At 33.8% G+C, this 17,623-nt stretch overlaps 2 protein-coding genes across 13 annotated transcripts in view; both read right to left on the bottom strand.

The window, feature by feature from the left end:
• The window catches only part of Rabgap1l (RAB GTPase activating protein 1 like), a 592,157-nt gene that overhangs the window by 364,455 nt on the left and 210,079 nt on the right, over window positions 1-17,623 (bottom strand). The window lies entirely within an intron of this gene.
• On the bottom strand, window positions 4,457-14,091 carry Gpr52 (G protein-coupled receptor 52). Of its 2 annotated transcripts, none has more exons than XM_048810016.1 (2): window positions 11,684-14,091; window positions 4,457-10,629 (listed from the first exon to the last, which is right to left on the bottom strand). In XM_048810016.1, the coding sequence occupies exon 2, from the start codon at window positions 10,196-10,198 to the stop codon at window positions 9,113-9,115; it is 1,086 nt and encodes a 361-aa protein (XP_048665973.1). In that variant the 5' UTR covers window positions 10,199-10,629; window positions 11,684-14,091; the 3' UTR covers window positions 4,457-9,112. The 2 variants fall into 2 exon arrangements, with proteins under 2 accessions (XP_048665973.1, XP_048665972.1); XM_048810015.1 differs by having other exon boundaries at window positions 11,544-14,091.

A 17,623-nucleotide genomic window follows, 5' to 3' on the forward strand; every position in this document is an offset into this window, starting at 1 on the left:
ATGGAATCCAATAATCTACACTCTATCTACAACTACCCAACCAGTTCTAGATACAACTAAGTAGACCACCATCCAGCCCTTATATTATGATGTTTCCAGTGCCAAAATCTATGGCTGAGTCTCATTCTTTCAATTTCTTTTTGAATTACAATAAAAAATTAAAATAAAAAATTTTCAATTTCTTTCAATTTATGAGAATTCTCATAAATTAAAATTATCTAAACCAAAGTATAACTGGAAACATATAATCATTTTAAAGCTTTTGGCTATACTCATGGACCAGTGTTATCATGTAGCTGTGCTGGGAAAGTATAGGATTGTAAGTTCAGCTCAATGTCAAATCTTTTTCTATTTTTTTATTGGTTCATATTACTTATATGTTTTCTTTTGACACCAATTGTATATCAATTTTAAAGAGATGTATACTTTCTCTACATTACTTTTTATCATGGTCATGGTCATTATTTTCCAAGATTCCTTTGAAATATGTTCTTAGAAAACATATTTGGCTATAAATGGATGGAACTGGAGACTATCATGCTAAGTGAAATAAGCCAATCCCCCCCAAAACAAAGGCCAAATGTTCTTTCTGATACAAGGATGCTAACATACAATTGTGGGGAGGGTAGGGGGAACAGAGTTCATTGGATTAGACAAAGGGGAATGAAGGGAAGGAAGTGGGGATGGGAATAGGAAAGACAGTACATCATGTACAACCACAAGAAGGGGGTCCTAATTAGAATAAGTGATACTCCATGTTATGTATAATATGTCAGAATACACTCTACTGTCATGGTATATCTAAAAAGAACAAATAAAAAGTACAAAAAAATTGCCATGGAAATTTAATTTAATTAAGAGAATAACCTTTTCAAGCAAATCCATGGAATTAATTTATATTCAATTGATGCACATACTAGAAACTATTTAAGAAAAAGTTTCATCTAAGGGTATTTATAAGGGAATCCTGGGTCTCCCTAATTTGAGTTCTTTTAATTTTTCTGTAACTCCATTGTTTAATTGAAATAAAACTAAAGTATTACTAAAAGGTTTTATTTAAAACACCGCTATTTCAGATGGATCTCTCTGATTATCTGAGTAAAATTTGTCAACTACACACAAACATATATAAAGCACTGTAGTTAAAAACACCAAAACATTTCCATCATACTGCTTGAGAAAAATCTAAACTATGATGACTTCAACAACATTGAAAATCCACTACAAAAGAAAATTAAGAAAAAAAAGAGCATAGCTATAACATGTTTACTTTTGAAAAGTAGTTAAATAAGAATATAGCATGATTTTGACAATTATTTACCATTAAGATTACTAATTTTTAAATACACAGAAAATTCTGTTCAACTCAGCCTATATACCTCTTAATAAAGGCAGCAGATGACCACTGTGTTTTCAAAGGGAAAGGTAATTTTTCATTACCTCCTATAGACAAAAAAAGTGTTTAAGAAATACTAGCACACTGACCATGGCTAATAATACATATCATTCAAGTTTCCCATGATCTCAAAGCCTTACTTTTCACTTAGTTAACTTTAAAATATCTTTCCTATGTCAGAAATTAAAAGATAAAATTTCATGTAGAATTTTTCTTATATGAATTAAGTCAATCCTCATTTTCTACTCAAAAAAGAAGGTTCAGGGCATTCTTCCTCTACAACACCAGCTCTCCACAGACAGGATATTCAAGAACCTGCCCACAAGCATTATTGTCACTACACAGATCTGTGTCAGCGGGATCTCTTTCTAACTATATAGTCTTGCTGGGACCACTTTAAAAAACCTTATGTGAAATGAGACAGTATTTATTCACAGAGGCTTTAAAAATACATCTAATTCATAGTATCAAGGGAATTATTACATATGTTCAAAAAGCATTTTACACTTTTTCAAATTTCAATTAGCAGTGTTTTCCAATAATTGCTTAACCTTCACAGTTGATTGAAGAAGCAGGAACCTGAATTTTCCTCATGTTACAATGAATGTGACCTCAATATTCCATATCCCTATTGCAAAAGTAGGACATCATGTACAATTCCACCCAAAGACATTATTTCAAATTCTAATATGTTTTCTTTAAAAATGTATACCTTTAATTAGGATGAAAGTTATGAAGCCTGTAGAATGACTACAAATTGAGAATGTAGGGTTGCCCAAAGTTTGTAACTTGGGTACAAATGAAGCATTAAAATGCACGTGCACACCCACACACACTTATCTGTTGTCATGTTACTGACGTAATCCGCAGATATCTAAAACTATAGAAGTAAATCAAGATAAAGTCCAATAATAAATTTTAATAATTTGTTTGATTTTAAGTATTAAATCTATTTTAAAACACAGAGCAGAGCTGCTAGGTAAAGTTGATGATTTAAAAAAATAGAAGCCATCACAACATATATTTAATAATATTACATTCTAAATATGATTTTTAAAATGTACTTCTTCAGATTTCCAAATAAACATCCCTAAAAATTCAGAAAAATTTTAAGGTCCTGAACATGTCATAAGTTTTTTAAAAACTGCCTTTGGTGCAACATAAGTAGAGAGTGAAATAAATTTAATTTTAGGGATATCAACTTTTTCTTCAAAACTCAGTTCTTAGCAAAACAAATTTGATGTGTATCTATTTGTACTTTTAAATTACTATATAAATCTAATCAATGACAAGTCCTCTTGTCATTTCACAAAAACCAAGGTATAAATTATATTAAAGATACTTTCTGACACAAACTGTATTTTGAAATTGGATACTTTAACAATTCTAAAAACATAATTTTAAAGTAACTTTTCTTTGCCAAAATAATACAAGGAAAAAAAACAAATCTAACTTAGCTTCTTATATTAAAGCTAGTATTTTCAGAATAATTTCTACCTGCTCCTTACCAAACTACCTTTTACTCCTCTAAAAATCTATCATTTTTAATAATATTAATCTTATCAATTTAGTGTTTTAATTACAAAACTCCTGAAGGAGTAAACGGAATGTGTGTGAAGAAACCATTAGCATAAAATATATGATCTAGTAATACCTATTTTAAACTTCAAACTCCATTGGGAACATAAGTAAACACTTTTCAAAAAAATATTTATTTTTTAGTTTTAGGTGGATACAATATCTTTATTTTATTTTTATGTGGTGCTGAGGATCAAATCCAGTGCCTCACAGGTGCTAGGCAAGCATTATACCACTTGAGCTACAACCCCAGCCCCAGTAAACACTTTTAAATTGCATTTACATATAATATGTACATGAGCTCATCTTCATGTCAGGTATAATCATAGACAAGTGTACTGTAGATCACCTCTCGTTAACTATGTTTCACTCACAGATCCATTCTGAATTTAAGAGAGCGGGCTACATAATTTTGTACTTTATTTTTGTGCTTTGCAATTAAATAATTTTGCCACCTTGAATTTATACAGTATATTTGGGCATTTTTAACTGCCACTGACCTTATTTATACTCAAGTAGAAAACATAAAGCAAAACTAGAGTTAAAATTTTAAAGTTAGATAAATGTGATTTCCCTCAGATTAAGTATCACTATCACTTTTGGAAGTGAAAGAATTTTAGAAAATACTTTCATTCAATGAATTCCACTATGACTACTATGTTTCTTGATATTTATCACCTAAAAATTTCAGAATTTTAGAATCTCAAAAACGTTAATTACTATAATGAAGGTTCTAATATCACATACATCTTTTAAGTATTTATCAAAATAACAGACTCCTGCTGAATTTATTTATATGACCTTCTTTACATTGGGAGTCACATGTAAAAAGAAAATAAAAGTTATCACTAAAAAGTCATAAACACATATACACAAAATAAATAAATAAATAAATAAATCGAAATTCACGAAACATGATCTTCAGAGATGGACGACCTACAGGAGAATGCTGATGTTTAGAAAATGCACTTAATGCAGCAACTGGACCCTATATCCCCAGTGCAGGGCCAACCTCTGGTCTTTACAAAGACATGAAAAATGAAAGATGCCATCATTAGTGCAATATAAAATCCTACAGTGATGAGATTTCAGATTCAGCAAACAGCACTTCAATCCGTTTATGTTAAGACACAAACGCATTAAGAACATCTAATATTGCAAGAAGAAGGTCATCAAGTCTCTTCGAAAAATTTACCTGAAATAAATATTACAGAAATCAGAAAACTGTATAAACTATCTTCATAAAAATGCAGTATGTTTGATAGAGTTGTTTGCAATAATAACATAAGCTATTTTAAAAAACATCAAAATATTTTTAAAAGTTCAGTATTACTTTTAATAAAACATTAATTTTCTTGATTATAAAAGAAATGATCGGGCTGGGGTTGTGGCTCAGAGGTAGAGTGCTTGCCTAGCATGCGTGAGGCACTGGGTTCGATCCTCAGCACCACATACAGTAAAAAATAAAGACACTGTGTCCACCTATAATTAAAAATAAATAAATAAATATTTTTTAAAAAAGAAATGATCATTGTAAAAACAAAATTTTTAAAAAGAACAGTAATAAAAAAAGAAAACCCTAATTACATCACTTTTAGTATTTTGAAAGACAACCGATTTTACTATTTATAATTAAATTATGGATCTTTTAAATTTTAGAGCAACACTAATAATGTATAAAACTTTTGTTTATTAAAAATACTGAAAAGGGAATAAATTCTTTCATTTCTAGTCAATTTGTTTTCCTTAATATCTATACAACTGAAAAATCTACCTGATTTTCTCTATACAACTGGTTATATAATATGCCTTTTTCTATATATTCTTCTTAATCCTAAAACATAGCTCTGTTTGGGAAAAAGAGCACCCACTACAACTTACACAGCATTGGCTCACCAGTGTTACTGTGCACCAGGAGAGCCCTACCTGAACAGAAGCAATGCTGTGCTCAGAATGTTAACTTTTTTTTTTTTAAACAAAACAATCTACTTTACTCAAACTAAAGTTACAAAGGAAGTATATCAATGTTTAAACTGAAACTCTTACATTACTCTTAAATGTATCCAGTGGAATTTAAATGTGATATAGATTGGATACCCATCATTACTCATTTAAAAAACTAGCCTCAAGCTCCTAGAATGTTACCTTAGCAGATTCCCTACAACTTGATCTTTCTTATTGCTTATAAAGTTGGATGGTTTTCACAATTAATGATTAGTTAGCTTGGGAAGGGGAGAGGGCACAGGAGAACCACAGAAAATCCCTTTCAGAAAATAATTTTATTTATTTTTGAACTCATATGATTTGTGGTATCTGTAAAGCAAATTGACTTATTAATCATTGTTTGTTCCAGGTAATTTATATATGAAAATAGTTCAAATTCCATTTTTAAAAGTGAGGAAAATTACACTGCAGAAACAAATGGTAAGACATACTTGGGCAATCCTTTTCTATTATTAGCACCATAATGGAAAAAAAGAATGTTCAAGCATATTTAATACAACAGAGTAAGGAGGTAGGTAAACCACAGAATCATACCTATCTCATCCTAACATCTGCTTGTTATGTATCTAATTTCAAATAAAGTCTCCATCACTAAGTTCTGAGAAATTCGCTTTCAAAAATTGTGAAAGTTTTCTTTATTTAAAAACATCTGAGTTTAACCCCAAATCCAAATTTACACAAATTTGGTAGGAAAAAAAAATGTTATCTAAGAAAACCCTAAATCCTCAATGGATTGATTCTATTTAACTTGGAATTAGAGATCTTTTAAGTTGTGATGTTAATAAATATGTACCCACAAAGATGATAAAAATGCAGTTACCATATTCTGAACAGTTTCTGTGTACAGGGCACCATGCTGAGCACATGGACCACAAAATCTCATTCAATCCTCAAATTCAGCTGAACAGGGAGAGTAAGTCTCTGGCTTTATCCATGAAAAACTGGGGTTTTGGAACATTCGATCTCCTAAGGCCAACTGGCCTACAAGGGACAGGATTTCAGCTCAGATTTCATATACCTATAGGTTATAAAGCCTTTCAACACTGTATAATTTTAGAAACTACACAAACAACAGAAAGCTGAGTTGATAAAATACAGCATTATTTTTGACTGTCATTTATAACCAAACTGGGTAATTACTACAGAATAGAAAAAAATGGTTATGCTTCATATTCTTAAAACACATTAATCTAAAATTGTAGTAGTTTCAAAATGAGTATTATCTTATTATGTGAATTTGAATTAAAACATGTCAAGAGGAAGGTGAGTTGCTTGCCCTGAAGTTGTTACATGCATCCCTGTAATACATGAAGAACCTGAACCAGCAATTGCCTGATTCTGTCTCGTTCAGGCTGATAAAGGCTTTCTTTCCTACTCTTCTCCATCAAAGATTTTTTTTCAAAAAGAAATTCAGAGAGATTTGAAAAAGCTACTCAAGGAAAACTTAACAAAAATGAACAAGAGTAATATCAAGGACATTCCAGGCCCAAAGTTTCAGTTTAATCGCAGATTAAGCTGGTGAGTTTGGGCTTAACAGATTGCTGTTTTAATAAAAGAAATTTACCAGATCAAAGAAAAAGGTATCAACAAGCAAAGAGTTCAGCAAAAGACTTAGAGTGAGAAAAAATAAATAAAGCTCAGGGAAATGTTGTAGGTAAAAATCACAGACAGAGGTTTGTATAAACTATCTGAAAAGAAGGCAAGGATGCATAGTGAAAGCCTGGCCCCATCTAGCTAAGCGTGCAGGAACCTCTGTCACTGACTCACTGATTAATCTTGCAAGGTGAATCCCTTTTCTATAGTTTCCTCATCCGATGAGTGGTACAGATGAAACTACCATCTCAGAGGGCTACAGTGATAACTGACTATTATAATATATGTAAAACTTAACACTGAGCCTATCACACAATTGTTGTTAATCACTAATAGGAAAAGTCAGAAGAGGAAAATGTAATACACATGGCTTTAGACTTTCTACGCAGAGCATCTACTGGGTCTTTTCTAACTATACTGACACTCTAAAGGAATCAAAATTTGATTCCCAAATAATATGTATAACATTGACACTTTTAGTTAAAGATATCTGAAAAGTTGGCAGCACTAGGTTTCCTTGAACTTTACATCTTCCTTGAACAGGTCTGAATTTACAAGGTGCGCTCCAAGTTATCCAAGATACCACTGGCAAAGACAAAAATAAACCCCAGCTATAAAAGTGTAAAACAGAATTTGCTTTCCAAACAAGCAAACTTCTGTTCCTATTCAGTGTTTCATTAAACTGAAGCAAAGTCTGATTTTGATATATAGAATACTATTTTATTATTTATTTTAAATCTTTCTTACATGTTTAAAAAATATACAGGGGTTCAGAACGACCTCAATAAAGTGACGGCATTTCTACTGAAGAACCTCTGAAGTCAGACCAAACGTGGTATGCAAACATGGTTGGCTTCTAAGTTGAGGAGTCATAGGCACATTTCATTAAATGCATTTTATAAAACAAAGAAATCATAAATGCCGAGAAGAAAAATACTCAGTAGTTTGATATAAATTTTCAAACATTTTTCAGTCAGGAAACTTAAGGTAAAAAAGTAAGATACAGATGTTCTACTGCTCACACCTGTTTCACCACTCATTCCCCAAAAGCCACCTTGCTGCATCTAAACCCCTGACAAATGTACTACTCAATCTCAGGTAGCACACTAAAAAATAAGTTGATCTCTGCATCTGAAAACAGATTTTACAAAATAAAATCCTGATAGCTCTTTCCTGTGTCTGATAATTAAGTACATTATAGTCTCAGCAGCACTAAGAATGCAGCTTCATCTAATATAAATATCTAAACAACTACACAAAAGTATTTTCTTTTTAAAATAAGTTTTTGTATATACTTTTTCAATGTTGACATCTTAAACAACATTGATCTATGTACTGTGCTAAGAAAACATTAGGCACATATCACATAATAATTTACATTTTCTTTGTTGTAAAAAAATACATTATGTGCAAATACATATCACACAAATGACTACTGGGCACAACAGTAAGCTGATGTAGACCTAACACACACAAAAAAAATTAATGCTTAAAAAAAAGGACATTCCAAATAGCATTAAGAGTGATACATCACTATAGGGTGAGTATCGGCATTTGCATTAGACTTACTTGTGGGTTTATTTAAGAAAAACAAAGCTTCACCAGCAGGGAAGACAGCACATTAGGCACATGAACTAACTTCAAAACAACCAGATAAAACTGTTTCCAAAATCTGTTGAAAATATTTAACACAATCTCCCAAACAAGCTACTAGATTGCTTTGTTGGAAGGAATCAATTATTTACCATTATGATTGCTTTATACAGTAGATTCTTTCATTAACTAAGATACTTCTGGGGTAAAGTACCACAGAAATCAGATGAAGAAAAATGGAAAGGGAGGGAAAATTATACATACATATATATTTTAAACATATATGGTGCTACTACTAGGGAAAGGGTGGGGGGAGCAAATGTCATTTTACCCAGAAGAAACAAAAAATACCATTTCTTTTGTTTGTGGCAGAAAAATCTGTGCTACAGAGAAGACTGTGAAAGCATAAACAAAGGGCTGTGTGGAAAAAAAATAAAATAGGCTTACTGTGCATCCTCCATAAAGAAATCACTATGATTCTAGATTCATGTGTTTAAAAGTATAGTTGGATGCTATACTTGGCCATGTATATAATATGTGTCGTTTTTCTGTAAAGGGCAATTTATGCAAATAATAACTTCCACAAACACAAAAAGTGAAAGACATGTAAAGAGACACAACGAGAGACAAACAGTCAGAGAAACAGACGCTGAGGGGCTTGCCCATGTCCTGAAAATTTGAGATCCTTCCTTTATCTACAATACTAAAGTTTTCCCATTACTGAATATTTATATTCACAGGCTATAATTCTCTCATGAATTACCCCCTACACATCCTTTCCTTTAGTTCTTTTCCCCCATGAAAAAGTGGGGAGGGATCTGCAATCTCATTCTTCATTTCACAGTCATCCATTCAAGTAAATATTTCTCTGGTGGCAAATTTCCAGGTGAATCAAGAGTACAATCCAAAACCACTGTCAGATTCCATGTGGTTTACCGTGAGTTCTCTTCAAATGGAGCAGGAATTTGCCCGCTTCCTAGGTATGGGGTCTCCTGCTTCCTGATTCTTCACACATACACAAGATGTGCACATTGTCTCTGAAAGTCTTCGGAGGCCAAGCCGGAAAACACTGTTGGAGAGGCTATATATTACACAATTACAAAAACTATTACTTATAGCAAGCCATGTTGTTAAGAAAGACAGTGTTGGATTGTCCAAGACCCGGGAGCTTTCTAGAAGAAAGTAAATGATATAGGGGAGCCACAGCATGTAAAATACACTGGTTATCCTAAACAAAACCATGGCATAGCGACGGTCAGGGCTGTGTCCTGTCTCTCTAGAAGTATTGACTTCATGGCTGGGAAATCGGGCCCTTCTGTCATTAATCTCTTTGGTGTGCTGCCGGCAAATTTTGAAAATGTGAAAGTAAGTGAAGCAGACAACGAAGGCAGCAGGAGCATAAAGTAAACAAACAATAAAACCAGTAAAATAGGCACTGGTGAGCCAAGAGGTGGCACACCATTCAAAAATGTCACCATGGTAACCAGGTTTCCCCCAGCCAAAAAAGGAAGGCAAGAAAATTAGGCAGGAGTAGATCCAGATCAACACAATGCAAATTCTCAGGCGACAAGGGGTGACCAGTTGATTGTAGGAAAGAGGCTTGGTTATTGCAAGATAGCGATCCACACTAATGCAAGCAAGACATGCCATCGAAACGCTTTTTAGAACTGAGATGATATATCCAAAAACCTGGCAAGTCAGTGACTCGTGGACACCTGTGGAGTAGTGGAGAAGTGAGAGAGTAGGGACCAAGCAGCTAACTCCAACGAAGAGATCAGCATATGCCATCGTCTGTATGAAATAGCTGGTAGTATAATGATGTAACAGAGGAGCACAGTGAAAGACAAAAATGACTGTTAAATTCCCAGCAATGATTAAAAATGTCAACAAGACAATAACCACTGTCTCAAGGATGCAGACATCTACCACACTGTAGTGGCCAAATCCAAGTGGGCAGGAGTGACGCTCAGACACATTCCCATTGCCGCTGCTCACATTCAAGAGCCTCCATTCAGTCCACCTGGATTCATTCATGGCTTGGAATTAAGGAATCTGCAGCCCTGGCTCCAGCAAGCAGATGACCTTTCCAGCATCTGTTAAACTCTGTCCATGAATCTCAGAACAAGCCTCAGTGTTTCAATTAGAGCTGAATGTCCCAGAGAGTGCTCAGGTTTCTTCATCAGTCTTAGTTCACCAGTAATGCACCTCAGCTTTGAGGGGTAGGGAGGAGGGGAAGGTAGAAAGGTAAAAAGAGGTCTCTGATTAGCTTCTTCCAGTGCTGCCAAGAAACTTTTTTGCAGACACAAGGCACTTCTGGAAAAAATGGATTTATTACCTTGTACTATGAAAAACTAATTCTGGAAAAAGGAAAAACGAAGAAGAACAAAAAAACATCAATTGCCAAGGGAAGAAAATCTTCTGTGGGCTGTTTTTTCTCATAAGAGAAATAGTTTCTTAGGGATCAACTAGAAAGAAAGAAAAAGGAAGAGTCTTATATTGTCTCATGCTTCCTGCTTCATCTGTGAAGAAAAGTGCATTCATATTTTACATTTAAGTAATTAAAATCCCACATTTGGTTGGAAAGCTAAGAAAAAGTTCACTGTGGCAAAGAATGTCCTAGGGCTCAGTTCAGGTTTGATGCTGATGGTTCAAACTTTATGATACATTTCTCTAATTGTTTTTAAAGGTAAGAAAAATAACTTTAGCAAAATTAATTTCAAGAAGTACCATCTCTATATGGGCACAAAGAGCAGAATGGGGATAACAGACTCAAGATTGCCCTATAACTCTCATGAGAAAAGAGGTATATTTCCAGTAGGGAGAATGACATATGCCTGTGAGCAATATAATAAACTTCTGAAGGTTTAATTCTGCATGCATTTTTAAAGCATTCAGATGAAAAGAGTCTTAGCCCAATTCAGTTACTGGTGCTAATAACAGCAATGTAATTTATATCTCTTCCCTTTCAAAAATAAGGTTTAAGTATATTCTGCCTACAATCTACAGAGTTGGGTCTGAAACAGGTAAATTGTAATTCTTAATGCTGTTATTTAGCCATAAATTTCAGCATCTTTAACAAAAGATAACTTTCATTTTTTTAATATGCCACCTTCCTTGTACTGGCGCATGGTAATAAAATATATAGCTCAAAGTTTTTCTCATCTTTGCAACCATTCCTATATCTCACACATATATGAAATTTAAACAATAATAGAAACTTTCCTATGCACTGAGAGTATTTGACTAGAAATACTGTCATTGTTTATTACTTAAGTATTTCTAGTAGGCTTCACATTTTGCCATACCTTTTCTATTTCCATTAGATTATTAACACATGAAATCATTACTTAAATTAAATCTTCTGAAAGTGGAAAATTACCTTGTGTATTATATTTGCAGTTATGTAGCAGCCATATGCTAAGAAAATGCCTCTTCTATTTCTGTATTAGATTTAGAGCAAGTGCTCAATTAATACTGGAGCCATTAGGTGGGCTGTGAGATAGTCTTGCTTTAAAATACCTCAAAGCATGAAGATGAGTTTAAATCCTCGAGTTTGAAATACTGAAAGGCAGGCAGGACAGAATTCATCCAAAAGGCTTCCAAGGTCATTCTGGCATCAGGCTAACATTTGCCAAAGTCTTTTTCTAAAGTACAGGCATTTCAGAGAGTCTCCTATCAGTCTTTGTTGTCATAGCTTTTGAAGAAATAGCATGCACTAGAAATGAAAACATTTCCTTCAGGAAGAATACAGCAGCTTAACAAAAAGCATTCTTCTGAAAGTTATTTTCTCATGCACCGCCACATCATTCAGGGAAGTCCTTCTTCCTTTGTAAAAGCCACAGGATATTCCTTCTTGTACATTCTTAGTTTTACTTATCACAAAATAGTTCTCTTATCACAGGAATAAGGTAACGCTTCTCACCTACACTCACTTTTACAGCTGCTAGGCTGGGCTGCTTGATTCAGAAGTCCGATTCACTGTGATGCAGTTACCAGGGTGCTGTCGGCAGATCTTCACAATCTCTCAGTACCACTGCCTCCACCTGAGCCGGAGCCCTGCTCCTCCTCCTCATCCTGAGCTGATGCAGAACTCACCATCAGAAAGGTGACTCGGTCCTCCTGCCCCAATCAACAGCACAGCCAATGGCTACTGCAGCTGAAACTGTCACTAGGTAACAGTTGCCAGGCACATGCAGGCTTATAGACTTACTCGGCAAGCTCCGATCAAGATTGACAAGACAACGACAATGGAACTGACCGATCCTTAGAATGTGTTAATGGCACTTATGAACTTCTAGAGCTATTCTTTTTATGCCATCTGTAAAAATTATTCCCTATGAACAGGAGAGAAGAAAAACTGGCACACACCTTTAAACCCTATAGAAAAACTACCACAAGGTACTGTGACACCAAAAAGTCAGCAGTAATCTAATGCTCTTTGGCAGAAAAAACTTATCAATTATTAAAAATCAGTAAAGTCTTTGTAAACTCAAGTGATAGGACTACTAAATTTTTGCCTGTAAAATATATAGTTGTATATCCATTAGTAGAAGAAGTTAAAACCATTTACTAATTTCTCCAATCCCCGCCACCGCCACACAAAATTGATGAGTTTGAGGTGCAAAGCAAGCCCTGGTGGGGCTGGGGTTGTGGCTCAGCGGTTGAGAGCTCGCCTCGCACTTGCAAGACCCTGGGTTCAATCCTCAGCACCACATAAAAATACATAATTAACATAAAGGTATTGTGTCCAACTACAACTAAAAAATAAATATTAAAAAAGCAAGCCCTGGAACTAACAACTCTATATTAAAATCGATTTGGAGAAATACTTAGGGTCAAATATGATCTCAGAATATAAGCATTAGAAGAAATAGAAAGACTGTTTATCACACAATTATCCTAACATGCAAAAAAAAAGGTGAGGGGGTTAAACAAATTTGTCATACAGTGCTTAAGCAGCACCCAAGTTAGAAGAAGGCAAATTAAATACCTGCTCAAATATTTGACAGACATTAAAAACATTTTCATTTATTTTGACTTACCACAGACAACCATTCATCTGTTTTAGATGTATTTCTCATGAGGTCAGCACCTTTCTTAAAAATGGCTTAGAACATTAAAAAGAATTTAAAAATTATGTCAGGTTTAAAATAAATCAGGAAACTGAGGATGAAATGGGAAGACACCTAAAATATGCAAAAAGCATGTTTTGTGTGCCATGCATGGTGCTGTGCGTGTTCAGAGTTTACCTGTAAAATCTTAAACCTCTCTACAGTAGGGAACCAGTCACTAACCCTCAAATGAAGAAAGTGGGCACTGGAGAAGGTTAGCATGACTAGCCCAGGGGACAGTGGGGCAACAGACAAAACAGATGAAACCGCCATTCTTAGCTATATAGATCTACCCTCCCCTCCCCTGTCTACTGGTGACTACCAGTCAGGAAGTGTCCAAAATTTCCTCAGACTCTAAAAAAAATATTTCTAAGGTACAACTGCCTTGTAGGAAGACTGCCACTGTTAAAACCTTTATGGATTTAGGTGAATTATAGAATAAGTGCATTTCTCATTACCAGAAATATTTAAAGACAAGTTAGAACAGCAATCTTTGAATAAATATTATATTTAGGTTTGAAAGTAAATAAATTTAACACAAAAAAGCTAGAAAGTCTTATTTTACAGTGAAGCATTTTGACTTTAAGAGATACCCAACTGCATTAAAATCAAACAAAATCAGATCTAAAATTCCCTAGTACAACAATAAATATGCAAAATGAAGTTACATTTGATAAATAAATATTCATGAATGTAGCTAGGTTCCACATTCCATATAAAGAAAAGTCAAAATATTAATCTTTACAACAAAACAATTAGAAATCAAATGTTAATTACTATAGTTACCAAAATTTAGACAAATTATTAAAAGTATAGACTTACACATTTTAAAAATAGTTTTAAAGTGTAATATTTCTAAAATTAGAGAAGTGGCAAAAAACTAAATAAGATTTAAGTATAAATTTAAATAAGGGAAATTCAAATATTAGATTGCTTTGGTTTGACACTTATTTTTTAAAAATCACTGGCAAGTATGTGAATATAAAAACACCGGAAATAATCCATAATTGTACATGCTTCCAAAGATACCTGATAATGAGAGGCAAAGTCTAAGAAGCAGTGACTTTGACATTGCACACATTCTTTTATCCTTCCACTTCCTAAAAAATGGATAAGTAAATACAAGAGTTTCAGTAGGACTCACACAGTAATTTCCTGTTTTAACAACTGACTCTATTGGCCCCTTCCTCTTCTTTTCCATCTTCAGATTGGTTATAATAGGAACTAATCATGACAAAAGGCATTAATATCATATGTTCACATAGCTCAGTACACACAGCATCCTTTGTTTTCAACATTAGGCACCATTCTCTTCATTTGAGGGGTCATTAAATGTTTTACTAGCACCATTCTTGTTATAATCACCATCAACTTCCTCCCTCTCCTTTCAACTAATGAACGCTAATCAGGAAATATCTGAGAGGACTCATTTTTTAGGATTACTTCACAATTACATCTAACAGCTAAAACTGTGTAACTGTAGATGACACAGCACAAGCATCTGATTTTTTAAATTTAAGCCTTCAATATGTTTAATATATTATTTAACATATATTATTATTTCATATTAAACATCCAGTCAATTCAAGCAACTACTCAATAGAACCCAGAGAGCAAAGCAAGAGAGGGATATTAGCTATTAATGACAAATAGGATAAGCAGTAGGCAGTGACTACCAAAGGGAGCTATATAAGCAATGCAGTATCCCAGAAGGTGAACAGATAGTGACTAAAGTAAACACTGTTGTCTTCTGATGAATTCTAGAAGACACAAAAGGTATGTGCACCGAGACTGCATTTCTCCAACCTTCCCTCTTGTTAATTTTTCTCCATCTCCACTGTCACTCCCCTCTGCAAGCTTGCCTCATCTTGTGCTTGGGCAACTGCAGTGACTTCCAGTCTGGTCTTTCTGCATTGTTTATGGCTTTTCTTCATTCAATTATCCACTAAACAGACATGATATTCTTTCCAAAATGCAAAACCAATCGTGTCACTTCCCTGTGTTAAAATGTTTCAGGGTTTTTATGCTGTTCTTAGACAAAGTGTTAACGGGTCCTACACAAACTGGGCTCCACATTAACTATCTAGTCTCATTTCTCATTTGCAAACCACATTTCCCTCACTCCTAATCCTACATAGCCTGGCTATATCCCCACTGCTTCAGGATATTTCTATCTTGCTACATTATCTCATTTCTTTCATTTGATTTAGATACAATCTTTTGATCTCTAATTTCTCCGGGAAACCTTCCTTGGGTTCACAGAGGGTATCAGACCATATTTCACATTTATCATAGTTTATAATTGTTTATTTTATTCAGTTTTGTTTTCTTGGCTAGACTTCAAGCCTCATGAGGGTAGAAAACATCTATTTTGTTTACCATTAGATCTTAAGTGCCCACACTACAGTACTAGCACAGAAAGGGAGCAAAACAAACAAACGTTTAACTTAACTTTAATAAATAGAGCATAATATAAAAATACTTTGTAAAATATATGAGAGGACTGAAAGAGTTGTAACCAGTTTTTGTGAAGCTCAGAATAAACAAAGTTCCTTGTAATCTGTTGTATGACATACAAGCTTCACAACAAAAAGCTAAAAAATACATGATTCATTACAAAGGGGAAAATCAACCTCCTAATATATTCAAATTAAGAGCAATATTAGTCATCTACACCTCTATCAAAATCCAATTCTATATGAACCTTTGACTAGTACTTTGAAAAACAATAATGGTTACTTATTTTAAGAATACCAAAATGCTGGAAAATGCATTTTTAAACACAGTATCAAATATAGTTGGGAGTAACATAGTCTAAGTACTAGAAGATAAATAAACCCTCTGAAGTGATATACATCACAAATCATATTTATGTAGTAACCTCTCACGGGCAAAACCAAGTTTATATTATTAACTTCATTTCATTATGACTAAAGTAATTGGTATTTAAAAATATTTTTAAAAAATTTAAGTTAATGATAGTACAGAAAGAAAATGCCTTAACCTGATAAAGATACTCTAAGGGAAAACCTATATCTAGTATGATATGAAAGGTTAAATGCTTTTCCCCAAAGAATGGGAAGAAGGCACAGATGTATGCTCTCACCCCTTCTATGCACCTTGTACTATGGGTCCCAGCCAGTCAAGAAAAAGAACCACAAGCCAATAAAGAAAAGGCAAACATGCCTGTCTACACATGAAATACTGGGGCTAGGAAGCAGCTTGATGGTAGGGTGCCCGCATGCTAGACTGGTGTCAAAATAAAATATTTTTAAGAAAGGGATAGGGGGCTGGGGATATAGCTCAGTTGGAAGAGTGCTTCCCTCGCATGCATAAAACCCTGGGATCAATCCCCAGCACCACACAAAAGGGGGGAGGCACGGCTGGAGATGTGACTCAGTGGCTTAGTGTCCATGTGTTCAATCCCTAGTACTAAAAAGAAAAAATTAAACTAAGGAGTGAACAAGTAAATTTTGTTGGAATACATGGTCAATATATTAAAATCTTTCATTTCTATATACTAAACAAATAACAGGAAGTGATACTATAAAACAAAAAAAAGCCATTTATAATAGCCTCAAGAGATAGAAAATAGAAATAATAAAAAGTATGTAAGACCTCTACTCTAAAAGCTATAAAATGTCACTAAGACAAAGTAAAAAGTCCTAAGCAAATGGAGAGGTATCCCATCTTGATGAAATGGAAGACTCAATATTGTTAAGAATGTCAGTTTTCCCCAAATTTAAGTATATATTTCTTGCTATTTCAATTAAAATCCAAACAGGGTTTTTTTCCTCAAAATAAGAAGCAGTTGGTTCTCAAATGTATATGTACACAAAAAGAATCTAGAATGGCTAAAACAATCTTGAGAAAGAAAAGAAAAAACAAAGTGGGAAGACTGGCACAACCTTTAAGACTCACTATAAAGCCATAGTAGTCAAGACTGGCATAAAACATCAGTGAAAAGAACACTGAAAAGAATAACCGGTCCAAAAATAAACCCTCAATTATATGGTCAACTGAATTTCAATAAAAACCCTAAAACAAGTCAAGGGGAAAGGAAAATCTTTTCAGTAAATGGCACTTAGAAAAATCCAGAAATGGTACTTAGAAAAATGGTATCCACAGATGCAGTTTTTTGGTCTCATTTGAAATACTAATTCCTCTGGGGAAAAATAAACTTAGATCACACACAAACTTGTACCATACACAAAAATTTAGTTGCAAAGGAACACAGATAAATATAAAATGGAAACTAAAAATCAATACCCTCTAAAAGAAAATATTATTAAAGAACAACATCTTTATAACACAAGAGTAGATTTTTTAAGATAATGAAAACAATAAC

This window comes from Marmota marmota, unplaced genomic scaffold (genome assembly GCF_001458135.2).
Source record: "Marmota marmota marmota unplaced genomic scaffold, marMar, whole genome shotgun sequence".
NCBI lineage: Eukaryota > Metazoa > Chordata > Mammalia > Rodentia > Sciuridae > Marmota > Marmota marmota.

Excerpts from the sequence above, each read along its gene's own strand:
- Gpr52 (XM_048810016.1), bottom strand. The coding sequence starts at position 10,198 with ATGAATGAATCCAGGTGGACTGAATGGAGGCTCTTGAATGTGAGCAGC.